General features: G+C 32.2%; 1 protein-coding gene across 2 annotated transcripts in view; it reads left to right on the forward strand.

Annotated features, from left to right (window-relative positions):
* The window catches only part of LOC106478198 (lipoma HMGIC fusion partner-like 2 protein), a 55556-nt gene extending 43470 nt beyond the window's left edge, over window positions 1-12086 (forward strand). For both annotated transcript variants that reach the window (XM_022381754.1, XM_013938724.2), the window contains exons 2-5: window positions 3048-3333; window positions 4005-4256; window positions 9764-9877; window positions 10512-12086. In XM_022381754.1, the coding sequence (XP_022237462.1) occupies window positions 3150-3333; window positions 4005-4256; window positions 9764-9877; window positions 10512-10654 (693 nt within the window). In that variant the 5' untranslated portion in view covers window positions 3048-3149 and the 3' untranslated portion in view covers window positions 10655-12086. The remainder of the gene's footprint in view (window positions 1-3047; window positions 3334-4004; window positions 4257-9763; window positions 9878-10511) is intronic.
* Window positions 12087-12092: the final 6 nt, after the last annotated feature.

Here is a 12092-nt window from a genome sequence, read left to right on the forward strand (position 1 = left end):
CTTCACACTTTACAGTGCTTTTTCAAATTCTTAGGTTTGATCAACTAAGTGGCAGCTGGTAAGAGAAGTGAAATAAGAAAGTTGTTATCTATCTATCTATTTTGTTATTGTTAATTTGTTATGTTACTTTGTTATGTATTGGTTTTGATAAAAGAAATGAATACAACATGTAATACTCAATACTCATCTTCCTTTATTGAATCATTAATTTTTAGCAAAAATACTTTATTAGAAATTCAAATTTTTTCTGTACAAAATACTTATTATGTTTACTGAAAGCTTGCCAAATTTCGTGAAGGTACATAAATAGTATCGGACGATGTTTCACGATACGATACGAGTATCGCCACACCTTTACTAATCACTAACTGGTACGGGAATTAACTATATGAAATGGTTTTAGTAGGAGTGTCATGATTTTACTGATTTCTGTGCTAGGTGGATACAGAAGGCTTTTTTTCTAGCTTGCTCTCTCTCGTATGTGGTTCATATTTCAATATTTTAATAGTTTCCCCTTTTTATTACGTTATCTTCTGTGACATGATGGATTATCGCTGGAATATCTGTATTTCATGGACTCGTATGTCTAATATATTCTTGAAATCTAATTCTTGTCGTTGTTTTTTATGTTGGATTCCACATTCACAAAGGATCTTGCATAGATATTCGTATAGACTACTAACCATAACGATAAGTAATAGTAAGTTGATTCGGGGCATTTTTTTACAAGTTAGCATGTAAAAAAAAAATCTGTTGAACATTGTTTGAAACCGTTTTTTATCAAACATTTTTTTTAAATATCAGATTTTTCTTATTTTCCTTAAAGCAAACTTTGTTATGAGACATTGTTTAAGAGTGAAAATTAATGAACCTATATAATGAACTGTCTGCATTCTGTCCCCCAGCAGGGAATCGAACACTGGAATTTAGCGTTGTAAGTTCGTAAACTTACCGCTGACCAACCGGTGGGCAAAATTATGCAATACTGTAAGATTTGTTTGACATTAAGCATAAAGCTACACAATGGGTTGTCAGTGTTGTGCCCACTACGAGTATAGAAACCTGATTTTAGCGTTATAACCCCTTAGACTTACCGCTGAATCACATGGGTGTTTTGAAGTTATATAATTTTGTTATGTAAATCTGATCTTAAAATGTATGGATCAGTTTTCAAGAATAATTTTGTCATCTTATTTGAAATATGCGTATTTGTCTGGTGTTTGTTTGTTTTTAATTATGCACAAAGCTACACAAGGGTTATCTGTGCTCTGCCCACCACGGGTATCGAGACCCGGTTTCTAGCGTTGTAAGTCCGCAGACATACCGCTGTGCCATTGGGGCTTTGATGTCTGTAGCAGAAAAGATGACAAAAAGAAACAGTATAAGAACGATGGATTCCACTCAACATCTCGGATAAGGAAGGTCATAAGAAGTTAAGCTCCACACCTTTACTAACTGTTCTATCATACAAGACAACAAGTGCAATAAAAGAAGGAAGAAAACTGTGTTATATAAACAGTATACGAAAAACGTAACACCAACGGGGTGATATATAGATGTACAGAACATAACCGGAACAATTACTGGAGAAGGAGACGTAAAGAAAAAATGACAGATCATACTTGACATCGAGGAGACGGGAACTATCTACTCCTTTTTGATATTTCAACACAACCAGAACAATTACTGGAGAAGGAGACGTAAAGAAAAAATGACAGATCATACTTGACATCGAGGAGACGGGAACTATCTACTCCTTTTTGATATTTCAACACAACCAGAACAATTACTGGAGAAGGAGACGTAAAGAAAAAATGACAGATCATACTTGACATTGAGGAGACGGGAACTATCTACTCCTTTTTGATATTTCAACACAACCAGAACAATTACTGGAGAAGGAGACGTAAAGAAAAATGACAGATTATACTTGACATTGAGGAGACGGAGACTATCTACTCCTTTTTGATACTTCAATACAACCAGAACAATTACTGGAGAAGGAGACGTAAAGAAAAAATGACAAATTCTACTTGACATTGAGGAGACGGAGACTATCTATTCCTTTCTGATACTTCAATACAACCAGAACAATTACTGGAGAAGGAGACGTAAAGAAAAAATGACAAATTCTACTTGACATTGAGGAGACGGGACTATCTACTCCTTTCTGATACTTCATATATTTGCTCCATCACACAAAAAATACATGACATTGTTTCCTTTTATCTTGTAAGTATAAGCCCTTGTGCTCGCAAAGGCAGAAACAAAAAAGATGTAGGAAGGAAGTGTGTAACTGTATTATAAACGTATAAGATAAAACCGTGAACCATTCACCTAGAAGAAATTAGCAATGGAAATGTGGCAGAATCCACTCGGCATGTTGGAAATGCACAAGTTTAATATAGAATAAAGAAATGACACTTATTTTCTTTGAAAGGTTATTTTAGAATGTCAAGAGAAATTCACTGATAGCTTGTTAGAGGTGATAAGACATCAGACGAGTTTAGTGTTGGGAAAAAATCACCACTATTTATGTTAACGTCATTCATTGTATATGTGTGGGTAACGGTACAAGCGATTTATAGAATTGGAAATTCCTTTGTATTAGTGTCTCGTGATTTGTCTTGGCATTTAATTAAAGCAAATGTCTAATTTTGTAATATCTTGTAATGGTATTCCTAATGATTGTATCGTAGTGTAGGTATAAAAAGATCTATTATTTTATGTAAAAATTATTGTTAAACGTCTATTATTATTATTTGTCAAAGAACTTCGAAATCTTAATTTAAAAAATGGACACTACCTGAAAGATGAACAGAATTAATAACAGATGGACAAAGGCAAGTTACAACTGTTGGTACAAAATATATGTGCAAATTGCATTCTAAATCAGATGGATTTTAGAAGGAGAAACTGTCTCGCCTAAATCTATAAATATAAACATTTCATAATTAGTATTACGTTAATCCGTGTAAAATATGCAAACAAATAAAAGTGTAGTAATTTTAAAGCATCCTCATATATTTTTTTTCTGTGTTTTCTAGGTTTTGAATGTCTAAAGTTTTCAGCAACGTTTAGTGTTCTTGGTCTGATTTTCTGTGAGACATTAGTTCGGCTTCTTTCCGTAAAAGTTAGAAACATCCAACATGTGTTATGTCATTGTGACTTCACGAACTTTGTTATGGACGTTACTAACAATAGCGACATCTTTAGCCATGGTAGCGGCAGTTATTACACCCAGTTGGTTAATTGGGTCACCCAGAAAGCCCGGTTTAAGATCAAGGTCACCTACCCCAGGGAACAATGAAGAAATGTATTCTCCAACGTTAGGTAAGTTTAACATGTAAAGAAAAGAATCCATGGACTTTGAAAACGAGGTGGACTAAAAACTTAACCTAAAATAAACAGCTTTTGCCATAAATCTACGATCCGTGTTTGGTTATCTAAGAAAATGAACTTCTCAAATAAAACATACACGTCTTTAATAAGATACATATCTTTTAATCAAAAAGTTATGAGCCAAGATATTATTCGTATTTTAACTCTTTTTTTTCTATAATACTTTATACGTTTATGGTTGACAATAAAATATGCTGTTCGTGAACAGTATACGATAATTAGGAGTTAGTAGAATTAGTTGCTACGTAAACAGACTTTAAAATCGAATGTATTTGAATAATAATATAAAGCATCTTCAGTAGAATCAACAGTCAAGTGCAAACAATCAGTATAACATAAATCTTCTATGTGATCCTTGATGAATGGGGAAAGTACGGTAGGATGAACATAACAGTAACGCATTATAAATGTGGTTTTGTTAATTAAAATCAAGTGTTTTCTAAACAAGTTAAACTATAAAAGGGAAGCATGCTAAATGCATTGGATATATAATTATGTTCGGGTTAAAATGACTTATAACCTTGTTTTGAACATTTCTAAAAATAGTTAATGTTGTACGATTTTGCCTTAAATTCCTCTGAATTCATCAAATTTAATTCCAGGTATATATAACCGGTGCACAAAGATTCATCAAGTGGACCAACTATTCACAGATAGCTGTGCACCGTTTGTAACTAGCTTTGGAATGCCTTCTGAAGAGTTCCCTAACTTTTGGAAGGCGGCTTTGGTGTTTTTCGCTTTTGGAATAGGTCTGATGGTGTTTACTGTGTTTACGTCAGTATTAGGATGCTGCATTCGTAGTATTATCAAGAAGAGTATTTTCACCATATCGGGAACAATACAGGCTATTGCAGGTACTGTGTGTGTGTGTTGTTATTCTCAAGATTCGATAGAACTATTTCAAAATTAAAGTATATAGCACTTTAAGTTCATTAACTTTGAACTGGAGGTTAATAATTAACCATGAGAGCATTGTTTAATATTGAGTATACGAGTACGTTTAGAAGTATGTGAAATTTTCTGAACTAGCATAAAATAACTGCGCTCCAGCGGGGTTCAAAGGACCCTTCATGATCCATAGAGACCCCAATGTATCGATCAAGATCTTTAATTATGCCCAGTAACTTCTCTTACTATTCCAAACGGGGTTCGCAACCGAAGAAAAACTCGTTAGGACACCCGTTCTTGGTAACTGTGCATGTGTACCAAGTTTGGTCCAGCTAGCTTTTGAGTGGGGGGTGGGGGCATGAACACAGTTTCAAAAACGGCGGACTAAGGATCCCGAGGAGAAATAGAAACACAAAATCTATACCAGATTCGGGTTCAGTGACCTTAAAGACCTACTCGTAGACGTCCTCCCGATCTCTCTTGGTATAGGCTATACCCTATAGATAAGGATACCCTCTCCGAATCCGTTTGCCAAGTTTGGTTCTGCTAGCTCCAGAACTGTGATAAGAGTTAGCTGGAAATAAATACAAGCAAAGCTTGTTGTTTTCTTAGTGCAAAGCTACGCAATGATCTATTTGTACTATATCCACTACAAGGATTCGAACCCCGGGTTTTAGTGTTATAAGTTCCTTAAATTATCGCTGGTGCACAGTGGACCACAAAAAAAACCAACTAAGTTGAATTAATATAGGAGGATTAGTTAATAGATTCATTAGGCAAGAAATCAAATTTGATTAGCAAAAGGAGAATTTTACGATTATGGTAAATACTATGCTTATTTGCATAAAACCAAAAAATAAAAATAATAAAACAATATTTTATATAAGTAAAAATATAAGTAAAAATTCAGGTAATGGAATTACTGTCAAACTTGTGACGGATTTATTGTTATATATTTATTTTAATATCAATGTTTGTTTAGATTAAGTTTATATTTAGAAATATGCATGACTAATATAGTTAAATATGTATTGCGAAACTCCCGCCTATTCTCTAAAGTTGTAGAGATTCTCGAGTGTACATACAATATATGTATGTATGTAAACGCTAATGTACACCAATTTATTATGTTAAGTATTACAATTTCGAAAGGTCTGAAAATGAGCTAAATGATCCTTTAAAATTAGTAGTTAAATTGTACTTTGGATTTAGCAGCTAAGTAAAAGCCGATACACACAATTTTCTTTTTTTAAAAACACAAATACGTTTTAATATACACACAACTTACAATAACAGTTATTACAAATAGTTATTATAAAAAATGATTTATATACTAAAGTTTTACAAACTTACAAGCAATATAAAGGCTTCTTTCTAGTCTGGAACTTCTTCGATATCTTATAGAGGGTCCACGATGAGCGAGTTAATTTCGAGTTGACGTAGGTATAACTCACTTAATAGGAAGCTAGCTAGCCCTGTAGTTCTCGCTGATCATCCGCCGATTACAGGTAGTTTCTACCCATGACGTTAGGTAATGTTTTCTTAAAAGTACTAGTTTCCGAAGTGAATCCACTGAAGCTAAATGGTTTGTAATGTTTGAAATTTATAAACGTTCCTGGTCAAATATCTGAAGTTTCCCGATTAATAAGCGTTAATCACAGTTATAGCTTACGAAGTTTATAGCACACCAATTCTAGCAACCCAATAATAGATACTGTTTTTAGGCGCGTCGCGTTGGTTATATTTATAGGCGAGTAGAGAGTTTCTCAAAAATTCAGATTACGTAACAATACAAAGCTACACTGGCGTTTACGTACTGTTACCTATTATAATTTCAAATGGTTTGAAATTGAGTTAATGATAAATTTAAATTTAGTAGTTAAATTTTACTTTGGATTTAATAGTTAAATTAAAGCCGATATTTTATCGTTTATGATATTTGCAAGAAGATTGATACACACAATTACGAGTTGATGTACGTACGATTCGCTTAACGGGAAGCTAGCTAGCTTTGTCCTTTGCCACATACGCTGAGTTTTTTCACCGTTGAAGTTAGGTAATGTTTTCGTAAAAGTACTAATGTGCGATGAGAATCCACTGAAGTTAAATGATTTGTAATGTTCGAACTTTGTAAATGCTCCTGGTCAAATACCTTAAGTTTTCTGATTAATAAGCGTTATAACAATCACAGTTATAGCTTTCGAAGTCTATAGCACACCGACTATAGCGAACTAATAATAGATACTCTCTCTTTCGGCGCGTTGCGTTGGTTATATTTATAGCCGTGTGGAGGCGTTCTAGAAATTTCAGTTTTACGTAACAATACAAATTGAAGCTTTTACTACACACATATATTGTTGATTCTTACTTTGGAGAATCTTCTACAACTTTGGAGAATAGGTGGGAGTTTCGCAATACATATTTAACACTAAGTTATGCATATTTCTAAATATAAACTTAATCTAAACAAACGTTGATATTAAAATAAATATATAATAACAAATCCGTCACTAACTAAATAGAATTACTTATTTACAGAGTAGATAATGAATAACAATATTAAGAAAACTAAAAGAATATAACTCTATAACCCTAGGGATATTTGTTTCTTTTATTCGAAGGTTTTTCTTTAACGTTCTTTGTTGTAATAACTAATGAGAATGAAACTGTGTTGGAAAAGTGGTTTTTCTCTGTATAACTTAAACGTAAGCCTGAGACGGACGGATTCAACACTTTTTTTCTGCTGTAATTGAAATATCACGTGTCATTTCTCATTCGAATGACTAAGAGCCAAATTGGATAGTAGGCAGATACAACATTTATAAGTTTGTAAGTATGAACATAAAACGGGCTTTAATAAGCACAGCAAGCTAAAACTACGAAATTTCTCTAATAGTAACAATAATAATAATCCTAATTTTTCAAGCATGAAATGAGAGTTTAGCATGGATAATTTGATACCTAATTACATTAAACTTTCACTAATTATAATAATAATAATAATTAGCATAATAATAATCCCAATGTTTCAAGCACGGAATGAGAGTTCAGCATGAATTATCTGATATCTAACTACATCAAACTTTCACTAATTATCATAATAATAATAATCATAATTAGAATAATAATAATCCTGATGTTTCAAGCACGGAATGAGAGCTTAGGATGAATTTTCTTGTACCTAACTAGATTAAACTTTCACTAATTATCATAATGTACTTTTTACTTTTTCAAAATTATAAATTAACTTCACATGCAATTTGATAGATGTTTCATTTTAACCCAACCATAGCGATGGATTAAAGCCTTTATCTATCACTTCCTTTATATTCTTCCATTACTTCTGGTAGAATCATTCATCACTGTTGGTATCCATTCTCAGATGCAAAAGAAATCAGCCTGGTTGTCAGATGTTTTTGCCATTATCTGGATTTTATATGGGTACAAATGTAGTTCTGAATGATGAATAGGAACCATCATACTCGTTTCTTTTCAAAAGCGAAATACTAATACAGTCTGGATGTGTGTGATTTATCGAAGTACGCGTGATTATGACATACAGTGATTTATTTAGCAAAAATGCATTGGGCCAAGAAATCTTGGCCTTAACTGAGGGCTTATTCTAACGACATATACATTAGTTTTAAGCTATTTTTTACGAACCTCATGCATTTTATCGTTTTAAGATTATTTTTTTTTCTCATATAAAGCGTTGTGTGGGTGTGATTCACTGTTTCTTCGGAGAAGGTATTACTCATGTTTGCGTTATTCAGAACATTGCTCTGTCATATCATGTTCTGTTAGGGAGAACGAATTCGAGCATTATTAACAAACCTATTACGTCCACTAGTTTTGAAAGACTTCTGAAATTGAATACAAATGATTTGGATAATAAATCGAGATAAATTACAACAATCTGAGAAAAAGCGCAAAGTTTTCGCCATGGCAAAATAAGGAAATGACAAGTTTTGGGGATAAATATTCTAGGTTTGGCTTATTTTTCTGTTTATTTCTCATAATACTACACGAGGTAAAGTGGTTGGATCGGATCCTTGACTGCCTGTTTCCTATATATATATATATATATATATATATATTGTTTATACACCAAAAATATAAAGAATATTATTTTGAAAGTTTTATTCACTTTTTATGCTGACGGGAAATTTAGTATATATACTTGTTGAAAAATGTGTTTTGCTGTTGACCTTGGGAGCATATTTGTGGGTTCTTTTATAACCTAAAGTGAAAACATGAATTGTGTTTTATTTTCTAACAGGAGCATGTTTGTGGGTTCTTTTATAACCTAAAGTGAAAACATGAATGGTGTTTTATTTTCTAACAGGAGCATGTTTGTGGGTTCTTTTATAACCTAAAGTGAAAACATGAATGGTATTTTATGATCTAACGAAGCATTCGTGCACAGAAAATGTTTATTTTTCGTAAAACAAGTTAAAATACTTAATGTTATCTATCTACGTTAGTTGTACTGGGATAGATAATCTCCATTTTTAGTTACTCATTCCGTTTAATATTTTCACGTATGAAACATTGGTTTGAAAAGGTGTATCGTGACTTTATTATTTAGATTAACGATGAAGGGTTTTATTTTTTCTTTCTTTTAGGATGTAATATTAGTTTTAATATAATTTCAATTTGGACTTTAAAATACTGCGATGGCTCTTCTTTAACACTTTTTAACTTTATAAGATTATTAAAATCATTGTTAATGTTCTATTTACTTTTCATGATTTAAGAACTAATTTTTTTGTTCTGTAGTTAGTAGAAAAAATATTGCTGAACGTTAATAATTGTTCGTTAAAGTTTCTGAGTCAGTCCAAGTTAAGTCACATGGTTGAATGTGACAGTGAGAAATTATCAGTAATTATTAACATCTTCTTAAAGTAGATAAAGAAAAATAAATGTATGCCTTGTGTACAATATAATAAGTACTTCCAAACTTTATATTGTTGCACGTGGTAGGGGCACGGGCTTGCTCCGTGGTAGATCTCTGGTTTTCGAAGCTCGCGAGCCGGTTTCGAATTCTGCAATACCACAAAATATTCCCGCGCAATTTAAGCTGTGGCGTATGTTATATGATGCTCGTTGGTAGGATGCTGCTGACTGACTGCATTCCCTTTGGTCAGTAGTGCAGCAGTGGCTTTGCCGTAAATACGAATACAATATATTTGCTTTTTCAGAATGAAAATAACTGCGCACGTTCCGAAATTATGTATTATATCTTTTTGTATAATAATTCCTATTAAGTTTATTAATGTTTGTTCTTTTCATTAATTTTAAGCTTTTAGACATGTACTATTAATAACGTTATCTGATTTCGAAATGTTTTCACGAAACAAAAATGCTTTCATAAATACTGGAATGTATGATAGAATTTGATGTAATATTTAGCATCTTTTAGCATAGTCAATTACATGTTGTTTTAGTTCTCTTTGAAATTGTGCTACCACAGGTTTGTTGTTCATCTTGGGATTAGTTCTTTATCCAGCCGGTTGGGGAAGTACACGAGTGCAGCTCGTTTGTGGTGAAAGTGCACAACCATTTCTATTGGGAGACTGCAGGTTGGGTAAGTATCAGATAATAGTATTGAAGAAGAAATGTAATGATCCGCTCAAGATAAGTCTTACTTTTATTTGACCAGAAATACCACGGAACTGTAGCAATGTTCTTTTCGCTTTTACATAGTGGTTACAATAGATATTTAGTGTAAAGACTTCGAACTACTGGCAAAATCATCTGGGGAGAGATAAGAATTTTTGAATAAGTTTTATCTTTCATTTATTCTTGAAACGTGAGTTATATATATATATCTGTATGTATGTGTGTGTGTGTGTGTATTTCGCTTTATTGGGTAATGGAGTATTGCAGAAAACTTATAGAAATAAATACCGAAAACGATTTAAACTTTTCTTCATTTCAACCCACTAACACCATTGATATTATTTGCGGAAAACAACTTTTCATGCTCTGTAGGAAATAGTTTTGAAAGAAAATGCTGTTTTACGTTGAGTTTGACATAAATATGAGAAAGCACCGACTATTTTCTATCATGTCTGAGTTTTTGTCTCTCTCTTTTTTTTTTGGGGGGGGGGGGGGATTTCTTGTATTTTAGATGGGTTATAATCCGAAGGCAGGTGGTTAAGAATTAAGATGTGCTAAGTTTTTATAATATAAGTTATTTTTCTCTCTTTATACTGTAGGATGGACTTTTTATTTGGCCATTGGAAGTACAATCGTGACATTCATATGTTCTGTGTTGTCAGTCCAAGCAGAGATCTCCACATCTTCAGATAAAGTACAAGACGAAATTCTTGAAGGGAAAAACTTGATTTGTCTGTTATAATTTTGTTGTTGGAAACGTTTGAAAAAATAATTGGTAACATTTCATCGGATGCTGTGCCTAGATTTGAAAAATCTCACTGCAGTTATGACAAAAATAGATGGCAGCACGTTTTTCTAATGCCAACTATTTTGTATAAATTTACATTAAAGAATTGTGCAAAGCGACATAATTTCAAGTAATTTGTTATACCAACTTTATTTTAAATAGGAGTTGTAAAGTTTAACATTTTGTTGCTGTATTGAATTTTATAAAAGCATTCTTATCAGTGTAGACATTTTATTCAAGTAAGAGCTGTCATTATTAATCATGTTAACAAAAGTTGATAACAGTATTTCAAACATTAACTCTTACTTGTTTGTGATATTTTTTATGAATAAACTTCCAAAGAAGTCATTAAAGTGATGGTTTTAGATAGTTTTCAATGATTGTCATGCATTTCCTTTGTAGACACCATTATCTTGCGCAGAGGTGAAATTCTCAAAAAAAAAGTAGAGGTACTCAGCTGGGTGAAGTGAACCCGTTTTTGAAAAAGAAAAAAAATCTACGTGTAAACACAAAAAAACGACAAAGCAGCTCAAATAAGTCCTGGTACTAGTACCGCCTTAAAAAAAAATAAGATCCGGTACTCAGTACCGGTGAGTATCGGCAGAATTTCACTCCTGATCTTGCGCCCATTTCTTTGAAGTCTACTTAAATAATATTTTAATATCATTTGCTCATGTTTTTGCATCATTGGATGTTCATGTGACAATTTTAATCATTCTTTTCTCTTTTTCAGAGTATCTTATACATTTGGTGAGTAAACGGCTCTTATCTCCAGTAAAATTAACGAATATTTTATTTTCCTGGAGATAAGAAACATATAATTATAAATGACTAGCTGAGTAGTGTTGTTTGAGTCCGAATTTGATAAGCTTTAATATCTTGTTTTCATTTGCTTTAAAAGTCACATTTTCAATACTTTACAAACAAACTTATGAACGTTTATATTTATTCTGTTCTCACACGAATCATACGATATGTAATAAGGTATAACAATGAAGTAATGGGAGACTATAACGTTGAAGAAATTCCCAAACAGAAATAAAGACAGTGTGGTGTTGGAATGAAATAGCGTGTCATAAAATACTCTGTGGTTTTGTACTCGTAAAACAATTTCCAGGAGCGAACTAAAAAGGATATTTATTTCCTAGTTATATATCAATGTATACTGTGTTGTATAAGATAATTGGCAATTTAGAAAGTTACTGAAATCTGTAAATACAAATTGATTTTTTTTTTACATTTTCTCGAAAAAATATTTACTTTATACAAGAAGTTGTATTAAAATATACTCAACCTTTATACATTTTGAAATGTACAAATATTGAAACAAACGTAAGTAAAATTATTAAGTTAAGATTAAAAAGAAATCTCAGATTGCTAAGTTAGATTGTTT

This window comes from Limulus polyphemus, unplaced genomic scaffold, assembly GCF_000517525.1.
Source record: "Limulus polyphemus unplaced genomic scaffold, Limulus_polyphemus-2.1.2 Scaffold188, whole genome shotgun sequence".
Classification (NCBI taxonomy): domain Eukaryota; kingdom Metazoa; phylum Arthropoda; class Merostomata; order Xiphosura; family Limulidae; genus Limulus; species Limulus polyphemus.